This window comes from Cebus imitator, unplaced genomic scaffold (assembly GCF_001604975.1).
Source record: "Cebus imitator isolate Cc_AM_T3 unplaced genomic scaffold, Cebus_imitator-1.0 Scaffold42, whole genome shotgun sequence".
Lineage (NCBI taxonomy): Eukaryota > Metazoa > Chordata > Mammalia > Primates > Cebidae > Cebus > Cebus imitator.
Window position 1 is genome coordinate 10,635,043 of NW_016107357.1, and position 23,502 is coordinate 10,658,544.

At 40.9% G+C, this 23,502-nt stretch overlaps 1 protein-coding gene across 1 annotated transcript in view; it reads right to left on the reverse strand.

Moving 5' to 3' along the window:
• The window catches only part of NUP133 (nucleoporin 133), a 62,775-nt gene that overhangs the window by 37,869 nt on the left and 1,404 nt on the right, over positions 1-23,502 (reverse strand). Inside the window, exons 2-8 of the mRNA XM_017526493.2 lie at positions 22,810-22,980; positions 20,333-20,488; positions 19,942-20,012; positions 14,728-14,875; positions 12,228-12,375; positions 6,829-6,986; positions 3,692-3,783 (exon numbers count right to left, since the gene is read on the reverse strand). Coding sequence (XP_017381982.1) covers positions 3,692-3,783; positions 6,829-6,986; positions 12,228-12,375; positions 14,728-14,875; positions 19,942-20,012; positions 20,333-20,488; positions 22,810-22,980 — 944 coding nt within the window. The remainder of the gene's footprint in view (positions 1-3,691; positions 3,784-6,828; positions 6,987-12,227; positions 12,376-14,727; positions 14,876-19,941; positions 20,013-20,332; positions 20,489-22,809; positions 22,981-23,502) is intronic.

Consider the following 23,502-nt stretch of genomic DNA (forward strand, 5'->3'; position numbering starts at 1 on the left):
TTTTTTAGTAGAGACAGGTTTTCACCATGTTGGTCAGGCTGGTCTCGAACTCCTGACCTCAAATGATCTACCTGCTCTGGTCTTCCAAAGTTCTGGGATTACACGTGTGAGCCACCACGCCCGGCCTCAAATGTCAATGTTAACGGGATTGAGAAGTCCTGCTTTAAAGGCACCACAATTGTGTTTGTAAGGAGTCTACATCTTTAAGACAGCTAGCTGACACTCCCCCAGAAATCATCCCTTGTGAAGTCCACAGTACTTCACCCATGCTGGGCAGAGTAAGTTCAGCACAGCTGTGCTACAGGCCCCGTGACACTGTCCCTGAGGCTGCTGCTTGCTCAGGACTTAGATCAGGGGTCCTTTCTTGTGCCTAATAATTTTCTCCAGTAAAACATCTTAAGATGAATGACTATACCAGGTTGAAAAGTGTCTCCCACAAATGCATATCTATCTAGGGCCTCAAGATGAGACCTTACTTGCAAATAGGGTTTTTGTAGATATAGTGTTAAATTATGATGAGTCTAAATCCAATGACTGGTGTCCTTATAAGAAGTCCACATGGGCTGGGCATGGTGGCTCACACCTGTAATCCCAGCACTTTGGGAGGCTGAGGCGGGTGGATCGCTTGAGTCCAGAAGTTTGAGACCAGCCTGGCCAACATGGTAAAACCTCGTCTCTGCTAAAAATACGAAAGATTAGCTGGGCATGGCAGTGCACGACGCTGCTTGGGAGGCTGAGGCAGAATTGTTTGAACCAGGGAGGTGGAGGTTGCAGTGAGCTGAGATTGCACCACTGCACTCCTGCCTGGGAGACAGAGTGAGATTCTGTCTCAAAAAGAAAAAAAAAAAGAAGGTCATGTGAATGTGAAGACAGCTATGTGACAATGGAGTCAGAAACTGGAGTGACGCATCTATAAGACAAGGATTGCCAACAGCTACCAGGAGCTAAGAGGTAAGGACAAATCCTTTCCCAGAGCCTTGCTCTCAGACTTCTGGCCTCCAGAACTATGAGAGAAGACACTTATGTTGTTTGAAGCTCCTGGTTTGTGGTAATTTGTTATGGCAGCCACAGGAAACAAATCTAACGACTGGTCACCTGCTGTATTATCATTTACATTTTGAGATGCCACCAACCTGACAGAATTGTAATTACAGGATAAACTTGTGAAAGATAAAGACACAGCATTTTAACCCAAATCTTTGAAGTAAGATTGAACCATGTAAAAGAACAGGATTAAAAGAATACAGTTTCAACGGAAACAAAAACCTTGTTTACTGGTGCCCCCTTTTGGCGAGAAACTAAGCTTAGTAGATCATGAGGCACAGATTGTTAGAACCGTAAAAGCACTTCATCTGTCGCCTCTGTGAGTTTTATGCATCAGACACCAGTATGAGTGGGATTATGGAATCATGGGCTGAGAACTGCAGGAAAAGAAAGTAGTAAACTCAGCATATTCCTTCAAAACAAAGATCTGATGATAAATTAATGATCCTTTAGCAATTCTAACTCTCATGCCACTCAATACTTCTACAAGGAAGACACAGAAACAGAATGGCAGAAATGTTCAGCATCTGTCCAAAGTTTCCCACAGCTAACATGGGGCAGAGCAGGGGCTGGATCACCAGTTTCCTGGGTATTTATTCAAATGTGAATTTGCCATAACTTTTAAGGAAAGTGCCAGAATACATGATAAGCAGAATACATGTCTAGGATAAACTGAAATCTGCATTCACCTTAAACCAGAAGAGTATTAGAGCAGCAAGTGTGACCGAGTGAGGACAATCACTCCCTACCCCATACATGCATCTGCTTAGGCCCCCTCTCACTACAGCTCACCGCTTGGACTTGCTCTGGCCAAAAGGACACTAGTAAATACCATCCCAGCAAAGACTTAGAGAGTGCTTGTGCACTGACACTTGCTCTCTTGCCCTCTTGCCACTCTGCAATCCCCATGATACATGAACAAGCCCAGGGCAGCCTGCTAGTTGAGGAAACGCCACAGGAAGCAGACAGAGAGCTGGCCAGCCACGGGCTCAGAAATGTGAGTACAGTAAAGAGCAGCTAGCCCAGCAGTGGACCAAAATGAATAAGCCTATTCAGGAACAGTAAAAATGCCACCAGAGCCCAACCACAAACAGCCAAACTGCAGAATTGTGAGCTAAGTTAAATAAGTCACTAAGGTTTGTGGTGATTTTGCATAAAGCAAAACTCAACTATCAACTAATAGGCCAGGTCTAATTCTTTTTCCTTTTTGAGATAGGGTCTTGATCTGTCACCTAGACTGGAGTGCAGTGGTGTGATCATGGCTCACAGTAGACTTGGCCTCGTGGGCTCACATGATCCTCCCAACTCAGCCTTCTGAGTAGCTGGGACTAAAGGCGTGCATCACCATGCCCGGCTAATTATTTTTTAAATTTTTCTTTGTAGAGATGAGGTCTTTCTATGTTGCCCGGACTGGTCTTGAACTCCCGGGCTCAAGCGATCCTTCTGTCTCAGCCTCCCAGAGTGCTGGAATTACAGGTGTGAGCCACCACACCAGGCCATAATTCTTTTATATTACCAATAAACTTTGTATGCAGCTGGGCATGGTGGCTCAAGCTGTAATCTCAACACTTTGGGAGGCTGAGGCAGGTGGATCACTTGAAGACAGGAGTTTGAGGCCAGCCTGGCCAACAAGGTGAAACCCCATCTCTACTAAAAATACAAAAATTACGCTGAGCGCAGTGGCTCATGCTTGTAATCCCAACACTTTGGGAGGCCAAGGTGGGTGGATCACTTGAGGTCGAGAGTTCAAGACCAGCCTGACCAATGAAGAAACCCCGTCTCAAATTATAAAAAAAACAAAAACAAAAACAAAAACAAAAATTAGCCAGACTAGCCAGACGTGGTGGCACACAACTGTAGTTCCAGCTACTTGGGAGGCTGAGGCAGGAAAATCGCTTGAACCTGGGAGGCAGAGGTTGCAGTGAGCTGAGATCACGCCACTTTAGCCTGGGCGACAGAGTAAGAGTAAGACTGTCTCAAAAAACAAACAAACATGAAAAACCCTTGATAAGCAACTTATTTACACCTTAACATTATACATAAAAGACCCTTGCAAGATGTCTTAATGATCACCATTTTCAATGGTGCATTATTTTTCATGAAGTGGAAAGAGTATGTTAGATCCCATTTTTTTCCCTGGCCTAGCTGGAACCCTCCCATACTTACTAAGTTCAGAACAGTTTATTAAAATGCTAAAGCTCAAAAATACATTCTCCTCTTATTTCATTATTATTATTTTGAGATGGAGTCTGGTTTTGTCGCCCAGGCTGAAGTACAGTGTCACGATCTCAGCTCACTGCAACCTCTGCCTCCTGGGTTCAAGTAATTCTTTGCCTCAGCTTCCCAAGTAGCTCGAATTACAGGTGCCCACCACCATGCCCAGCTAATTTTTTTTTTGTATTTTTAGTAGTGACGGGATTTCACCATCTTGGCCAGGCTGGTCTTGAACTCCTGACCTTGTGATCTACCTGCCTTGGCCTCCCAAAGTGCCAGGAATACAGGCGTGAGCCACCGCGGCCAGCCAACATTCTCCTCTTGACAGCATCATTCCTCCAACTGCTCTCGCCAGTCGAGAAATAAGTAGCACATGTCATTAAAACATATCCTGACACATAAAATAATCCATAATTTTAAAAACATGTTATACCTGCAGTATTGCAGAAAGGCAGCTTTCAGCAACTTGATTTTATCTTCCTGGGCTATAGTTTCATTCTTTGGAGTGGTCTCAAAAACCATACTCTGCAAAATAACAAAGTATAGTTTAGAGATAAAGGTATCTGAATATTCTTAATTATTGGACTAAAAACTGCACCCAACCTATGATAGCAATTCTGCATATACACAAACTGTTTATCATATTGTCTGGACCAGGGATGTCCAATCGTTTGCCTTTCTTGGACCACACTGGAATTAGAATTGTCTTGGTCCACACATAAAATACACTAACATTAATGATAGCTGACTGGCTGGGTATGGTGGCTCACACTTGTAATCCCAGCACTTTGGGAGGCTGAGGCAGGCAGATCACGAGGTCAGGAGTTCAAAACCAGCCTGGCCAATATGGTGAAACCCCGTCTTTACTAAAAAATACAAAAATTAGCCGAGCGTAGTGGTGTGAGCCTGTAGTCCCAGCTACTGGGGAGGCTGAGGCAGGAGAATCGCTGGAACCCAGGAGGCAGAGGTTGCAGTGAGCTGAGATCATGCCATTGCACTTCAGCTTGGGAGACAGAGCAAGACTCTGCCTCAAAAAAAAAAAATAAAAAGGTAGCTGATGAGTTAAAAAAAAATCTCGTTTCAACAAAGTTTACAAATGTGTGTTGGACTGCATTCAAAGCCATCCTGGGCTGCATGTGGCCCATGAGTCATGGGTTGGACAAGCTTAGCCTGAACCCATTATTCATATACTTATTGAAACACTATAAATAGCACCAAGTGATCAACCAAAGTCATAGAGAAAAGGCACAGGTATTCAGGGATTATGTTGTAAGTAAAATAATTTAGAAATTTCATCATAATTAACAGAATTTTTTTATAGGTTTGCTCTTATACAACTCATCACAGTGTATACTACTAAGCATAATGGTTGATTACAAGTTTAAACAAGAATTTAGAAAAATTTTAAAGAAATGAAATACTATAAAATAGCTTCAGAAGGTATAACAGTATTACAATAACAATATGATTACAAAACAATCAAAGTATTAATCCTTTTTGTGAAAATAAAGTAAAAAATTGTTACTTTCCTTTAAAACTGTACTCAATCACTTTAATTGTGAATTAGAGGTAGTCTATGTATTTCATACACTATTCAAGTGGAAATTACCCCAAACAGTATTAATTACTTTTAGTCTTCTGTAAAAGAATGATAAAAATCTTATGGCTGGAATATTTCAGGTTTCAAGATAACAGAAAAAAATTGGTAATTTTTACCTGGCTATTCCTCTCAAAAAATCATCCCAGAATAAAAAGAAACAAAAATACAAGCTCCATGGAAATACTGTGATACTAACTACAACAAAGGAAGACAGAAAGCAGAAGGAATGGGAAATGGCAGCAATGACAGGAGATGAGGCCACCCATGCATGGTGCAGGGGACAGGTCCTGAGGATTTGGGGACAATGGAAAAGGGAAGCTCCGATGATAGCCATGCAGATGGACAGCTTCTGGAGACTTGACTTTGGGAAAAACTACACTGAGGGGCACTCTACAGAACTCCTGGAGTGTGTGAAAAGATTAAGTCACAAATGAAAGGGAAGTGAGCAAATATAAAATGAGGTCATTATACACTCCAAGAGTCACACAAAGTTGTATAATAAATGTAATGAGTATATTGCTTGGCTCAGCAAACCATAAACAATATTCACATTGCCAAAACAATGGAAAAAAAATTTATGTTTGAATGATAAATGCAGAGGAAGGAGTATAAGGTAACTCAAAACCTCATTTTCTATAGTAGAAAATCAACAGCTGAATCAGGAGACAGGAATATATGTGTATTACTTAGTAATATGGAGAAAAATGCCAAAATAAATCACTAAAAGGCTTAAAAGTAATTGCTTCAGGCAAAGAGGGCAGAAGGGATGAGGAAGATAAAAAGAACTAAGTCTGCATCATAAATCTTTGAAAACTGTCTCAGTTTTGGGACCTTTTGTATAACATACTCTGATAAAAATAAAAATTAGGCTGGGCACGATGGCTCCACACCTGTAACCCCAGCACTTTGGGAGGCTGAGGTGGGAGGATGCTTGAGCCCAGGAGTTTGAGACCAGCCTAGGCAACAAAGGGAAATCCTGTCTCTACAAAAAACAAAACATTAGCCAGGTGAGATGGCATGCACCAGTAGTCCCAGCTATGTGGGAGGCTAAGAGAGGAGGACTGCTTGATCCCAGGAGGTTGAGGTGAGGCTGCAGTGAGGTGATTATGCCACTGCACTCCAGCCTGGGCAACAGAGTGAGACTCTTATCTCAAAAACAGAACAAAACCAAAAAAAATAGGCACCTACTGGGAAGTCTGAGGCATGAGGATTGCTTGAGGCCAGGAGTTTGAGGCGACAGTGAGCTACAATTGTGCCACTGTACTCTAGCGTGGGTGACAGCGTGAGACCCTATCTCTAAAAAATGAGACCCTATCTCTCTCTCTTTTTTTTCTAAAGATGGAGTTTTGCTCTTGCTGTAATCTGGGCTCACTGCAACCTCCACTTCCTGGGTTCACATGATTCTCCTGCCTCAACCTCCTGAGTAGCTGGGCTTACGGGTGTGCACCACCACGCCCAGGTAATTTTTGTATTTTTATTTATTTATTTTTTTGAGATGGAGTTTCACTCTTGTTATCCAGGCTGGAGTGCAATGGTGCGATCTCGGCTCACGGCAACCTCCGTCTCCTGGGTTCAAGCAATTCTCCTGCCTCAGCCTCCCGAGTAGCTGGGACTACAGGCGTGCGCCACCATGCCCAGCTAATTTTTGTATTTTTAGTAGAGACGGGGTTTCACCATGTTGACCAGGATGGTCTCCATCTCTTGACCTCGCGATCCACCTGTCTCGGCCTCCCAAAGTGCTGGGATTATAGGCGTGAGCTACCCCGCCCAGCCAATTTTTGTATTTTTAGTAAAGATGAGATTTTGCCATGTTGGCCAGGCTGGTCTTGAACTCCTGAGTTCACGTGATCTGCCCACCTCGGCCTCCCAAAGTGCTGGGATTACAGAGGTGAGCCATTGTGCCCGGCCAAGACCCTGTCTCTAAGAAATCATTAACACAAAAACTTTAAAATCTTATAAAATCACATTACCACATTGTTTGGTCCAGCAACTGAAGATGCTAAGGAATCTTCCAGGTCTTCTGCCAATATGGACACATTTTCCCTTGAAGTAATAGACACTAGTCCACTGTTTCTAGAAAAAATGATAGGAACACCACCACAGGCACCAGCACCTAAAACACTATCTCCTAAAAGACAAAAAAATAGAGTCAAATACATCTAACAACAACAACAAAAACGCTTTGTAAAATCTACCACCCTAAGAAAACAATCTTGATGATATATTAAGCAGGCCGTTTTTTTCCTTTACAATATTATTCCTACTTCAAACTTATCCTTTAAATCCCAGAATCAAATGTTGAGAACCGGCTACTATTTGAAGAAGCAGACTGTGTCCCTTCAGCTTTAAGGACAATAAAAATTAGCCTTGCCAGAGAGCAGTCAGTCTAGTAAGCCAAAAAAGAAAATTATTCATTCTGCAAAACTCAGAATAAGAGCTTTCTCAATCCTGTGGAGTTCTGTTGCTTAATTCTGTATTTAACTTATCACATCAGTTAACCGGGATTTAACAAAAAGAAAAGAAAAGGGGAAGCCAACATGGCAGAGAGAAGCCAGCACCGGAATGCAGCTCCCAGCAAATGAGACGGAGAGGGCTAGAGGACTTCACGATTCCAAACAAGGTGCCAGGTTCGTTTCTGTGGGGCCGATAGGGCACTGAAAATAAGCCCAAGGACGTGCAGCCGGCTTGGAGGGCCGGGGGACTTAACGCCCTCGGTGTTCCGTTTCAGATCCTGTGCTTACCTCATCCCTCCTGCAACCCACGGTCCAAGAGATCCCTGCCAGATGGTGGGGCACCGTAGGTAGTCCATGCAAATCTGAGCAGCGCCTACCGCCAGGCGGGGCAAGTTGTCGCAGGGACCTGGGCGGGAGTTTGGACTAACGCCAGCAGGACGGACCATCCCACAGAGGGAGGTAAAGTTGAAAGCAGGGAAACAGACCATAAAGCCTGGCAGGCCCCACCTCCACAGAACTCAAACTGAAGCCCTCGCTAGAGAGCTTGGCAGCAAATACACCAGCTTGACCCCAACCAGGAAGATCCAGCTGGGGAAGGAGAGACGCCATGGGGAAGGCGGGGCCCATCTCACCTGCAAACAAACTCCAGGGAAGGACCACCCAGCCAACAACCTGACTGAACCCAAGAGAGTCCAGCAACGCCCTCTACAGGCCAAAAAAAAGATACACCTCCAACCTCAACAGAAAAAAACGTCCACTCAGAGAATCGTCCTGAAATCACCAACCTCAAAGATTAAAGGGAGCTTCGAAGGTGGGAAAAAATCAGTACAAAAAGGATCAAAGAACAGAACACCTCTTCTTCTTCCAGGGATCACAACTCCTCACCATCAAAGGAACAAAAAAAGACAGAGAATGAATCTGATGAATCAACAGAAGCAGGCTTCAGAAGGTGGGAAATAATAAATTTCTCTGAATTAAAAGACCATGTTCTAACCCAATGCAAAGAAACTAAGAACCTTGAAAAAAGGTTAGACGAAATGCTAACTAGAATAACCAACTTAGAGAGGAACATAAATGACTTGATGGAGCTGAAAAACACAGCACAAGAACTTCACAAGGCATGTACAAGTTTGAATCAATCGAGCAGAAGAAAGGATATCAGAGACAGAAGATCAAATCAATGAAATAAAACGAGAAGGCAAGATTAGAGAAAAAAGAGTGGAAAAAAATGAACAAAGCCTCCAAGAACTACGGGATTATGTGAAAAACCCTAATCTACGCTTGATCGGCATACCTGAATGTGATGGGGAGAATGAATCCAAGTTGGAAAACACTCTTCAAGATATTATCCAAGAGAATTTTCCCAACCTAACAAGGCAGGCCAACATTCAAACCCAGGAAATACAGACAAGACCACAAAGATATTCCTCAAGAAGAGCAACCCCAAGGCACATAGTTGTCAGATTCAGCAGGGTTGAAACGAAGGGAAAAATCCTAAGGGCAGCCAGAGAAAAAGGTCAAATCACCCACAAAGGAAACACCATCAGACTCACAGTGGATCTCTCTGCAGAAACCCTGCAAGCTAGAAGGGAGTGGGGGCCAATATTCAACATCCTTAAAGAAAAGAACTTTCAACCCAGAATTTCATATCCAGCCAAACTAAGCTTCAAAAGCGAAAGAGAAATAAAATCCCTTAAGGACAAGCAATTGCTGAGAGATTTCATTGCTACAAGACCTGCCTTACAAGAACTACTGAAGGAAATACTAAACAGGGAAAGGAACAACCAGTACCAGTCACTGCAAAAACATACCAAATGGTAAAGAATAAGGATGCAATGAAGGAACCATGTAAATTAACAGGCAAAACAACCAGCCAGTGACAAAATGACAGGATCAAATTCAAACATAACAATATTAACGTTGAATGTAAATGTCCTAAATGCCCTAATCAAAAGACACAGACCGGCAAACTGAATAAAAAGTCAAGACTCATCAGTGTGCTGTATTCAGGAGACCCAGCTCAAACGCAAAGACTCACATAGACTCAAAATAAAGGGATGGAAGAAGATTTACCAAGCAAATGAAGAGCAAAAAAAAGCAGGGGTAGCAATCCTAGTCTCTGATGAAATGGACTTTAAACCAACAAAGATCAAAAGAGACAAAGAAGGGCATTATATGATGGTAAAAGGATCAATGCAACAAGAAGAGCTAACTATCCTAAATATTTATGCACCCAATGCAAGGGCACCCAAATACATAAAGCAAGTTCTTAAAGACCTACAAAGAGACTAGACTCCCGCATAATTATAGCGGGAGACTTTAATACTCCACTGACAATATTGGACAGATCAAGGAGACAGAAAGTCAACAAGAATACCCAGAACTTGAATACAGATCTGGACACAGAAAGTCAACAAGAATACCCAGAACTTGAACACAGATCTGGATCAAGCGGACCTAACAGACATTTACAGGACACTCCACCCCAAATCCACAGAATACACATTCTTCTTAGCACCACATTGCACTTACTCCAAAATTGACCACATAATTGGAAGTGAATCACTCCTCAGCAAATGCAAAAGAATGGAAATCATAACAAACAGTCTCTCAGACCACTGATCAAGGAAATAAGAGAGGACACAAACAGATGGAAAAACATTCCATGCTCATGGTTAGGAAGAATCAGTATCATGAAAATGGCCATACTGCCTAAAGTAATTCATAGATTCAATGCTATCCCCATCAAGCTACCATTGACCTTCTTCACATAACTGAAAAAAAACACTTTAAACTTCATATGCACCCAAAAGAGAACCTGCATAGCCAAGACAATCCTAAGCAAAAAGAACAAAGCTGGAGGCATTACACTACCTGACTTCAAATTATACTACAAGGCTACCATAATCAAAACAGCATGGTACTGGTACCAAAACAGAGATATAGACCAGTGGAACAGAACAGAGGCCTCGGAAGCAACGCCACAGTTCTACAACCATCTGATCTTTGACAAACCTGACAAAAACAAGCAATGGGGAAAGGATTCCCTGTTTAATAAATGGTGTTGGGAAAATTGGCTAGCCACGTACAGGAAGCTGAAACTGGACCCCTTCCTTATACCTTATACAAAAATTACCTCCAGATGGATTAAAGATTTAAACATAAGAACTAACACCATAAAAACCCTAGAAGAAAACCTAGGCAAAACCATTCAGGACATAGGCACAGGCAAGAACTTCATGACTAAAACACCAAAAGCAATGGCAACAAAAGACAAAATAGACAAATGGGACCTAATTAAACTTAAGAGCTTCTGCACAGCAAAAGAAACAATCATTAGAGTAAACTGGCAACCAACAGAATGGGAAAAAATTTTCACAATCGACCCATCAGACAAAGAGCTAATATCCAGAATCTACAAAGAACTAAAGCAGATTTACAAGAAAAAAACAAACAAACCCATTCAAAAGTGGGCGAAGGATATGAACAGACACTTTTCAAAATAAGACAAATATGTGGCCAACAAGCATATGAAAAAATATTCATCATCATTGGTCATTAGAGAAATGCAAATCAAAACCATGTTGAGATACTATCTCATGCCAGTTAGAATGGCGAGCATTAAAAAATCTGGAGACAACAGATGCTGGAGAGGATGTAGAGAAAAAGGAACACTTTTACACTGTTGGTGGGAGTATAAATTAGTTTAACCATTGTGGAAGATAGTGTGGCAATTCCTCAAGAATCTAGAAATAGAAATTCCATTTGACCCAGGAATCCCATTACTGGGTATATACCCAAAGGACTATAAATCATTCTATCAAAAGACACATGCACACGTATGTTCATCGTGGCGCTGCTTATGACAGCAAAGACCTGGAACCAACCCAAATGCCCATCGATGATAGACTGGACCAAAAAAATGTGGCACATATACACCATGGAATACTATGCAGCCATAAAAAACGATGAGTTCGTGTCCTTTGTAGAGACATGGATGAACCTAGAAACCATGATTCTCAGCAAACTGACACAAGAGCAGAAAACCAAACACCGCATGTTTTCGCTCATAGACAGGTGATGAACAACGAGAATACTTCGGCACAGGGAAGGGTACAACACTCACAGGGCTAGGTTAGAGAGGTGGAGGGGAGGGGAGGGGGACAGCAGGTGCGGGGGCAGGGAGGATGGGGAGGGATAACACTGGGAGAAATGCCTGATGTAGGCAACGGCGGGGGTGGGGAGGGGAGAGTGATGGAGACAGCAAACCACCATGGCACGTATGTACCTATGCAACAATCCTGCAGGATGCAGGACGTGCACATGTACCCCAGAGCCCAAATACAATTAAAGAAAGAAAGAAAAAAAGAAAGAAAAAGTCTAAGCCTACCTAGTGCCTTAGTAACTTCCTACCCACCTAGTCAAGTTTCCTGTGCTGGGATTAGGAAAACCTGGGTTCCAACTACGCTGTTGCCTTCCTGGATTCTGTCCTCTACCCAACCCCTTCAGCTAAATGTATGCTTGGCTTCTCTTCAGCCCTGACCAGCTGCATGAGTCCAGCACCTGGGGCTCTTTTTATCCAGGGGTGTGGAAAAGTTAGAGCATCAAATCAGAATAAGTCACTTTTACTAACTAGGAATAAGTAATTACTTGTCGTAACATTAGTTCTTTCCTTCTTGGCATCCTCTCCTGAAACCAATGTTACTATTTTTGCCTGCAAATATAATAGTTTGGGAACTCTAGTACCCTTTTGGTTTTTTAGTAGGGTTGTGGCGTCAGCCGCTGTAGTTGTGGTATGAAATGTCTCAGTAACATTTGAAGGCAGGATGCTTGAAGAGACACTCATGGAAAAAGAAAAAAGCACTCAGAATGACTAATGAGCTCACTAACCATGCTTTCTAAAACTGCTACCGTACCTTGTGAATTAAAGACAATTTTCTCCTGGGGAAGAGAAAATCTCCCAGTTCCTGTGGAGCACACATAGATAGCACTTTCGTTATACAGATATGCAGTCTGGTTTGAAAAGTTTGGGATCATCAGCTGACATAAAACCAGGTCTTCAGACTGAAAGTTAAATTTAAGATTATATTTAACAAGAAGTGAAACAAAACTATTTGTATGATTTTTAAAATTCATTTTTGTACATTATTTCATAAAAATGATAAAATAATTCACCAGCTCTGTTAGTAAAAATCTAAAAACTACCCATGAGATGATTAACATGACAGAGTAAGTTTATAAACATCAAGTAGACATATATTTTGTTGACTTGCTTAAAATTTGCTTATTATTATTATTACTATTATTTTGAGACAGAGTCCCACTCTTTTGCCCAGGCTGGAGCGCAGTGGCGCAATCTCAGTTCACTGCAACCTCTGCGTCCCAGGTTCAAGTGATTCTCCTGCCTCAGCCTCCTGAGTAGCTGGGATTACGGGTGCATGCCACCACAACTGGCTAATTTTTTTGTATTTTTATTAGAGATGGGATTTCACCGTGTTGACCAGGCTGGTCTCGAACTCCTGACCTCAGGTGATCCACCCACCTCAGCTTCCCAAAGTTCTAGGATTACAGGCGTGCCACCATACCTAGCCTCATTTGTTAATTTCTAAAATTAACAAATTTTGAAAACATTTTCATGATGATGAGTATAACTAGAAGCCTATGACAAATTCAATAGAGAAAATTAAAGCACTAATTCATTATATTATTTAAGAACTGGCAATTTTTTATAAATGATTCCTGATAAACATTTTGGTTCTTATCTTAATGCCAAGATATTAATGATAAGAAAACTTAGTTAATTTGTTTACACATAAAATCAGAGGCAGAAATATAAATAAAATCTCATTAAGTGATAAAATTAGAATATGCTAAAAATAATAAGCTGTTATAAAAGAAGTAATTTTACAGAAACATTAAATGCAAGGTCCTAGAATTTTTTTAATCCTCAAATTCTCTTTATAGCCTTCTGCCCTGCCTGAATTCTTTTCTAGCATGTTTTCCTCGCATAATCAGAACACATGATAAGGTTTATTTCTGTATGACATAAAAGAACAAGTTAAAAGGTTTTCTTACAGGATTCAATTAAACAAGCCATGTTAAGAACAAAGATTTTTTTTTTTTTTTTAAAGTAAGGATTTAAGCCAGGAACGGTGGTAATCCAGGAACACCTGTAATCCCAACTACTTGAGAGGGCTGCTTGAGCCCAGGAGTGAGGCTACCGTGTACTATGATGGGCCTGTGAATATCACTGTACTCCAGTCCAAGCCACACAGCAAGATCCTATCTCTTTAAAAAATAAACAACAATTTCATACAATTAGGTATTATATAAGATTAAATAAAATGAATTTACAAATGTTCAGGTTTTTCCTTATGAATATCAGTTATTAAACATGTTTAATTGCTATTAATGAACTTAAAATTAGAACACCTACCTGTCTTTCAGTTGTTTACAAGAACTTTGATGAGTATTTAACACTGTTGAATACAAATATAGTCTTGCTTTGGGTAAAAAGGGGGATTTTTATATGACATACAGAAGTCTAAACCAAACCCTAATTCCTCCCAGCTTTCTTTCTTTTCCTTTTTTTCTTTTTTTTTAGGATGGGGTCTCGCAACATTGCCTAAGATGGAATGCAGTAGTTCTTCACAGGTGTGAATGTGGCACACAATAGCCTCAAACTGCTGGGCTCAAGTGATCTTCCTGCCTCAGCCTTTTGAGCAGCTGGGACTACAGGCATGTACTCAGCATCCCCAGCTTGGTTTTTTCCTTATTTTCACTCTGAAATTAATAATCAATACCTTCTTTCTACTTAATAATCTTATATTCCTTCAAAGATCTAGAGCAGAAGAAACAAATTGCTTTCTGCTAGTTGCTTCCATTCTCATTTATCTTTAGCCAAAACTGAGCAAAAGAACAAGTCTGAGATGGCAAAGAAAACGCAACAATGTCTAAAAACAAGCTACTTGAAAAATATTTCCAAGCCCTGCAGACGAAATCTCTCAAGAAATTTGACCCTGAAATGGGCCAGGCGCGGTGGCTCATGCCTAAAATCTCAACACTTTGGGAGGCCAAGGCAGGTGAATCACTTGAGGTCAGGGGTTCGAGACCAGCCTGGTCAACATGGTGAAACCCTGTCTCTACTAAAAACACAAAAATTAGCTGGGCATGGTGGTATACGCCTGCAGTCCCAGCTACTTGGGAGGCCGAGGCAGGAGAACTGCTTGAACCCGGGAGGGGAGGTGGAGGTTGCAGTGAGCTAAGATCGAGCCACTGCACTCCAGCCTGGGTGATAGAGCAAAATTCTGTCTCTAAATAAATGAATAAATAAATAAATTTGACGCTAAAATGGTTAGAAAAATACTCAACATGTTATTGCTACTTTATAATTTAACTTATAAATTTACATCTTACCTGAAAAGGTGGATTATACTGAGTGACTTCTACAGTAACTGCATCTGACATTTGGCAACCAGTATCTTCTACTGTTATCAGAGAATAATAGATGAGACATGGATTGTCTGCTGGGTGCCATGCTGCTGCCAAAATCACCAGCCCATCACTAATCAATAAAAAAGAAAGACGGATAAAGCCTGTCTAAAAAACAACTTAACAGCTTCCTATAAAAATTAAACATATGCTTACCATATAACCTAGCAATTCCACTCGTTGATACCTACCCAAGAGAAAAGTAAAAAACAAAAAACCAATAACTATGTTCACACAAAAACCTGTGCACGAATGACTGTAGTGGTTTTATTCATAATTCCTAAAACTGAAAACAACCCAATGTCTTCCAATTGCTGAATGAACTGTGGCATATCCACACAAAGGAATACTATTCAGTATAAAAAAGTTAATGAATTTCAAATGTATTATGCTAGGTGACAGAAGCCAGATTCAAAAGGCTTTACACTGTGTGTTCCACTTCTATGGCATTAAGCAAAAGACAAAACTACAGGGACAGAAACCACATCAATGGTCTCCAGGAGATAGGGGTAGATGGAAGGGTTAATTACAGAAAGGCACATGGGAATCTGGTGGGGGGAAACTGTTCTGTATTGATTATTGTGGTTAAATAACTAAACTATATATCTGTCAAAATTTGTAGAATTAGGGCTGGGTATGGTGACTCACATCTGTAGTCCCAGCACATTGGGAGGCCAAAGTGGGCAGACCACCTGATATCAGGAGCTCAAGACCAGCCTGGACAACATGGCGAAACCCTGTCTCTACAAAAATACAAAAATTAGCAAGGCATGATGGCAGACACCTGTAGTCCCAGCTACTTGGGAGGCTGAGGCAGAATTGCTTGAACCCAGGAGGTGAAGGTTGCAGTGAGCTGAGATTACACCACTGCACTCCAGCCTGGGTGACAGAGTTACACTCCATCTTAAAAAAAACAAGAAAAACAAACAGTTGTAGAATTATATACTAAATAGGGTAACTTTTACTCTACGTAAATTATAGTTCAATAAACCTGACTTAAAAAAAGATTAAAAAAAAAAATCATCTGATCCAGACAAGTACAGCCCTCCAGTGAAATTGAGCCCAGTTTTTATAAATAGAGCTTTGTTGGAAGGCAACCATACCCATCCATTTATGTATTTTCTAGGGATGTTTCATGATACCATTGGTGAAATAGAGTAGCTGCAGTAAAGACTACATGGCCCCCGAAGCCTAAAACAGTTACTTTTGGCCCTTTCCGGAAAAGGTTTGCCAATCCCTGATCTACTCAGTTATTTAAAGCTTACTTGCTTTTGTCCAGAGGAAAAACATTAAAAGGAAAAATTTTTATGGTCAGGCACAATGGCTCACACCAAAGTGTTGGGAACCAACACTTTCGGAAGCTGAGATGGGAGGATCATTTGAGCCCAAGGGTACAATACCAGCCTGGGCAACATTGTGAGATCCTATTATCTCTTTAAAAAAATTTAAAAGGTCAGGTGTGGTGGTTCACATCTGTAACTCCAGCACTTTGGGAGGCCGAGGTGGGCAGATCAGGAGTTCAAGACCAGCCCGGCCAACACGGCAAAATCCCATCTCTACTAAAATACAAAAATTAGCCCAGCATGGTGGTGTGTGCCTGTAATCTCAGCTACTCAAGAGGCTGAGGCATGAGAATCACTTGAACCCAGGATGCAGAGACTACAGTGAGCCAAGATTGCACCAGTGCATTCCAGCCTGGGCAACAGTATTAGACTCTAACTCAAAAACATAAAAATAATTTTTGGCCAGGCACAGTGGCTTATGTGTTTAACCCAAGCACTTTGGGAGAGGCTGAAGCAGGAGGATTGCTTGAGCTCAGTAGTTCAAGATCAGCCAGGGTATCCCCGTCTTTAATGTTGAAAATATACATATATATTTTAAAATTTTTTAAATCATCAGTTACAGAAATTTCAAACTGCTGTATATGTAAAAACAAACCATTTTGTATCTTACTTTGTCTTTTTTTTAGATGGAGTCTCACTCTGTCGCCCAGGCTGGAGTGGAGTGGCGCGATCTCGGCTCACTGCAACCTCCGCCTCCCAGGTCCCGGTTCAAGCAATTCTCCTACCTCAGCCTCCCAAGTAGCTGGGATTACAGGCACAAGCCACCATGCCCAGCCAACTTTTGTATTTTTTAGTAGAGACGGGGTTTCACCATGTTGGCCTGTCTGGTCTTGAACTCCTGACCTCATGATCCACCCGCCTCGGCCTCCCAAAGTGCTGGGATTACAGGCGTGAGCCACTGCATCTGGCCCCATTTTGCAACTTAAAGCTTATTTGTCCCTTAAGTCTAGCAAAACTATTGCCCCCAATAAGAAATTAAATGGTTTCTATTTTAGCTTCTAAAACATCTAGTACTATAACTAGCAACTTCCATTTAGGTCTTAGAAATATTAAAAGGGTGGCAAAGCACCCTCTACTGACAACTAAAAATAAGAAACCAAGCAAGTAGCTAATGACAGGACACTTAAATGCAAGCAATCCAAGCATGGTTCTCATTTTTCTTCATGGTTCTCTTCCCCTAGCTCCCCAAATATTATCACTTCTGCTTGGACTCTTGAAAAGAATTCAAGAATATTGGTCCATATTATTCTAAGTGAAGTAACTCAGGAATGTAAAACCAAATATCATACTATGTCACTTACAAGGGGTAGCTAAGCTATGAGGACACAAAAGTATAAGAATGGTATAATGGACTTTGGGGACTTGAAGCGGAAGGGTGGGAGGAGGGTGAGGGATAAAAGACTACATACTGGGTACAGTGTACACTGCTTGGGTGACAGGTGCACTAAAATTTCAGAAATCACCACTAAAGAACTTACCCGTGTAACTAAAAACCAGCTGTACTCCAAAAACTATTGAAATAAAAATAAAATAAAAATCAATTTAAAAAAAAAGGAATATCGGCCCAAACTTGTGACATGTTCGCAGTCTCCCTCTCCCCCCCCGCCCTCTCTCTCTCTCTCTCTCTCTCTCTCTCTAATGCCCAGGCTGGCCTCGAATTCCTGGCCTCAAGTGAGCCTCCTGCTTGATCAGTAAGTTTTTATGTGAATATATCCAAAATAATGAAGTTAAGGTTAAAAAAAAAATTCCAAACTTTGCATCTAAAATGAAGATATCTAAAATTTGTATTAGTAATCATCCAGTAAAATAATTTATTAATTTCTGTTTTATTGTCTTAGAAACAAAATCTTGCTCTGTTGCCTGGGTAGAGTGCAGTGGTGGGATCATAGATCACTGCAGCCTCAGTCTCCTGGGCTCAAGTGATCCTCCCACCTCAGCCTTCTGAATAGCTAGGACTATGGTGCACATCATCAGCCCAGATAAATTTTCATTTTTATTTGTGTGGAGACAAGGTCTCGTTTTGTTGCTCAGGTGACCTTGAACTACTAGCTTCAAGCAATCCTCCTGTCTTGGCTTCCCAAAGTGCTGGGATTATAGGCATGAGCCACCCAGCCTGGCCAAGTAATTTATAAACCTATTCACTGAAATTATAAGCCCAGATTGCAGCTCTGGCCAAATGGACAACAAATCAGTAAGTGTGAATGACTATCAGGAAGACAAACACTACTCTCAAAATAAAGAAACCCGTCCATATGAGAAATTCACTGTACAGTTCTGATCACAAGACCTCACGGATGTAAGAGAGTGCTAACTGCATCATTTAGAGTAAAGGAAGAAAGGAAGGTCAAGGAGGATGAGGGCTGCACCTCACAGGGATCCCACTGGTCAGCATGACAACACTAGGGAAGAGGAGTCCTGGGTGGAACCTGCATAGCAATTCCTGAGCATGCTTCTCATTCTCAACCCCATGCCTCCAGTTCTGAAAATTATGTGAAAAATGTCTGCATTATATGCCCACAGTGGGCTGTCCTGAATTTCCAAAAGTCTGGTAAAGACAAACAGGTAAACTGTATTTAATTAAAATGCTTACAGAAAGCAAACAAGTACAATTACTTTTACTTCTTTGATAGCTTTTGTAAGGTTTTCAGAGACTGTAAAAGACCCTACTAATAGTCTCAACAGCCCTAGAGAGAGAAAAATTACACAAAGTGGTACAACTGCAATATCCCTCAAAGGAACAAGCAGAATTTGTTCTACTTAACCAAAACATGTAACAAGAACAGTAAAAATTAAAACTCATAAAAAATATTCTTTAATTTCTGAGAAGTTGTCTTCTGAAGGATTACTAGTTATATATTTGCATTCACTATGAGCAATGTTACAAATGGTTTTTAAGTTCCATGTGATCTTCAGCATTAAAGTTAAATAATAACATGGGTAATTAGCTTTACCAGACTAACCTGGGATCCTATGTACCACTTAGAGCACTGTTTCTAAGAGGAAATTTACTCTGAGTATGAACTATGATTAAGTTCTAACCTGTGCTACCAAGACAAAACCTTACCTCATTCTTTACTCAGCACAGCCACAAATGTAGGCCTAAAGTTCCTTGAGCAACAGAAGGAGGGTGGGAAACATTTGCCTAATACCTCTAATAAGAGCAATGACAGCATGGGGAACACACAGCAGTGGGCAATGACAGGGTCTCAGGCATCTCTTGGCAGTGAAGAAGAGAAACTCTAGCTGTAAGCATAGAAAAGCTGTGTCTCTAACTAATGAGACACCAAGGTAAGAATATACCGTTTAAGGCCGAAAAATGCCTCAATTTCCCAAATGAACTAGGATCACTTGACAAACAACAGCAAAACCATTCGGTAAGGCGTAATAGATACTATGAGAAGATAGGTACTAAAAGAACAAGGTGGGCACTGTGGCTCACACTTGTAATTCGAATATTTTGGGACACTGAGGCAGGAAGATTGCTTGAGCCCCGGAGTTCAAGACCAGCCTGGGCAACATGGCGAGACCCTATCCCTATAAAAAATTTTAAAAATCAAGCAGGTGTGGTGGCAAATGTCTGTAGTCCCAGCTACATGGGAGGCTGAGGCAGGAGGATTACTTTAGCCCAGAAGGTCATGGCTACAGTTAGCTATCATGGCATCACCATATCATGGTGACAGAGTGAGACTCTGTCTCAAAAAAAAAAAAGGACAGTGAGATTGCTCATGATTTTATAATAAACATCAACTTATTTTTTCCAAACTCTTATCTATGTTCTTTATGACAAACTGCTTACCAGTTTTGCTTCAAGTCCAAATATCGAATGTTGACTCCTTCTTTAACAGCTTCATAGTTACTTTCAGATCCCTACATGAAAATATCAATAATGTAAGCTTCTTGAGTGTAGAAATCATTTCTTTTCACCTTTATATCCCTAGCACCTAGTGAAGTGCTTCATCCGTGATAGCTCAGTTGCTGAATGAAAATGTACATCTAAAAAAATCGCTAAGTAAACCAGTGCATTTCAATATTTCTAGAGACTGACTACCCCATTTCCATTTAATCTGATAACTATACGCTTGTTTATTACACTGAAATGTGTTGAAATAAATAAAACACTTAAGGGAACCAGCATTATCATACAACCATAAACGTGAATTACAGAGATGGGTATTATTGCTCCTTACCCAAATAGCATCGGTAATGTTTTCCTTCAGGGCTTTATTTATATCCCAACTATGCACATGCTTTTCCGAAGAATCATCTAATTCCCATTTACTGATGTTTGAACTTGTCAGGCTGTAAAAACTTGATTTCTCACTGTCCCAAAGTACACTTGAAAGCTATTCAGAGAAGAAAAAGAAGTTAAATTCACAGATTAAGTTCTAATGTTAAAGAACTATTGTTTTAAAACTCAAATTTCACGTATTTGATTAGTAATCCTAAAAGAATTCTTCATTCAGGACTTAAGACAGGGATTCTGGGCCAGGCGTGGTGTCTTAGCCCTGCAATCCTAGCACTTTGGGAGGCTGAGGCAGGCGAACTGCCTGAACTCAGGAGTTCAAGACCACCCTAGGCAACATAGTGAAACCCTGTCTCTACTAAAATACAAAAAATTAGCCATGCATGGTGGCACACGCCTGCAGTCCCAGCTACTCAGCTACTTGGGAGGCCTGAGGCAGGAGAATCACTTGAACCCAGAAGGCAGAGGTTGCAGTGAGCCGAGATCACACCATTGCACTCCAGCCAAGGTAGGGCAAGACTGTTTCCAAAAAAAAGTAATCCTGAAATACAGCTTGACAGCAAGGTTGGACTCTACAGGCAGAAGGCCCAGAAGGAGCAGAGCTGAAAGGTGGGAAAGTTATAGGGTCTTTAGAGAATAAGAAGTCATCCTATTACATTGGAATATAGATGACAAGTCGAAAAGAAGCAAAAATAAGGATTCTTTGAAAAATAATAAGGCCAGGCGTGGTGGTTCATGCCTACAATTCCAACACCTTGGAAGCCCAAGGAGGGAGGATCATTTGAACTCAGGAGCTTGAGACCAGTCTGGGCAACATAGTGAGACCCTGTCATTAATTTTAAAAATAAATAAAAATAAAAAATAATGAAAAATTAGGGACATATTGCAGAGAGTGTCAAACGTCAATCTATAAGTGCAGCAAGCAAGGGAGATATCAATAGCTTCTGAACACAGAATTGTGTTTCAATGCATTTGACAGAATGTGTGTAGTCATATATAGGAGTGTTATTTTGCCTTTTCAGTATATACTTAATCATGAAGTATAGATATGTGCCTTTTTAAAGCTGGATATACATGATTGTTTTGTGTTAAAACCCTAGTTGTCTCTATCTCTGTCATCATATTATGGCCACTGATGGGGCAGAAAGGCCAACAGTAAGTAAACTGAGCAGGCACCAGGAGCTTAGGTGAAATGTGTCAAGAGTATAGGTTAGGGCATAACATCAAAAGCCAAAATATGGGGACTGAAATGAGATTGGATAGAAGTTAAATCTTGCTGGGCACGGTGGCTCACACCTGTAATCCCAGCACTTTGGGAGGCTAAGGTGGGCGGATCATGAGGTCAAGAGATTGAGATCATCCTGGCCAACATGGTAAAATCCTGTTTCTATTAAAATACAAAAATCAACTGGGCGTGGTGGCATGTGCCTGTAGTCCCAGCTACTCAGGAGGCTGAGCAGAAGAATCGCTTGAAACTGGGAGGCAAAGGCTGCAGTGAGCCAAGATTGCGTCACTGCACCCCAGCCTGGGCGACAAAGCGAGCGAGGCTCCGTCTCAAAAAAAAAAAAAAGAAGTTGTTAACTAGCTTGCTATAGAAGTAGAGGAAGACACAAAAAATAACAAGGTTTTATAGCTGGGTCACTGAGAAAAAGTGATAGTACTCTTAACAAAAACAGGTCAAAAAAGAAATGAGTTTTATAGGGTTGAGTAGTCAATAGGAGGGATGAAAGAATAAAATAAATTTGTTTTTACCCATTAAGTTTAGGTTTAAGGAACATTCAAGGAAGCAAGTGATGATAGTTATCTGAAAGAAGAGGGAAACAGCACAGTAAAAAGAGCGTGTTCTTTAAATTCAGACAGGTCTGGGTATGATTCCCAGCTCTGCCACTCAGCAGTTACACACCTTCAGCCTCACTGAGGTGGTTTCTCATCTGTCAACTGGAGGGAAAGCACTCTTTACAGGTTGTCACAATGATTACACAATATGGATGTAACAACTATGGAGCATCTAGCAGAGCGTAGATGGTGCATAACGTTAGTTCCCATCATGCTCCCTTCACTATGCTAGAGCATGGGGCAGAAGTCCAGCCAACAGATCCAGACTTCAGTCATCCACACAGACAGCTGGAGTCATGGGAGTAGAGATATGCTTCTGGTCAAATCTTGAAAGTCAAATTAATCTTCAAGAAACACATTTTAAATTTTACATAATAGTTTTAGTTCAAAAAAATGTACTTGTGAGATCATCTGTCTGATTTAAAGATATTAATGTTACAAGTTATGGGAGAAAGTTAGTATGAACTCATTTGATCATAATAAAAATAGGTCACTAAAAAGATCAAAGGTTTTATTTCCCGATATTTTCAACTTATTGATTTAACTAAGAAATAAGCTTGTAAAACAGTTACTTTATAAACTTACTGTGAGATCACTACTAGGAGATAAAATTCCAAAAAGAGAAGAAACTCTTCGACCAATTCCTGAAAGCATGCCTTGCCCTTGAGGCAGGATATGCCGATTAATCTTTCCTGAGCTCTCAGGTATCAATCGAATTAGCTGGCTTCCTGATGAGGACAAAATAAAACTTCCTCCCTGTGAAAAAATATTATGAGATTAGTTCAGTTAAGCATCTAACGCTAAGATAAAGAAAACTAACAAAAAATGCTTTGATACAGAGAAAAATTACCATAATTGAAATAAATCTAAAAGAATACAAAATAGAACATTGTTATTTTGTTAAAGTTATACATTTCAGAATCCATTCAGTTAATATTATTAATTCTACATAGAAAAACTTTCATAAGAGAAAAGAAAAACTGGCCAGGTGTGGTGATTCACGCCTGCAAAATCCCAGCACTTTGGGAGGCCAAGATGGGTGGATCATTTGAGGTCAGGAGATCCAGGCCAGCCTGGCCAACATGGTGAAGCACCATCTCTACTAAAATACAAAAATTAGCTGGGCATGGCAGCGCGCACCTGTAATCCCAGCTACTTGGGAGGCTGAGGCACAAGAATTGCTTGAACCTGGGAGGTGGAGGTTGCAGTAAGCTGATATTGCACCACTGCACTCCAGCCTGGGTGACACAGAGTGTCACAATAAAAACAAAAAAACAA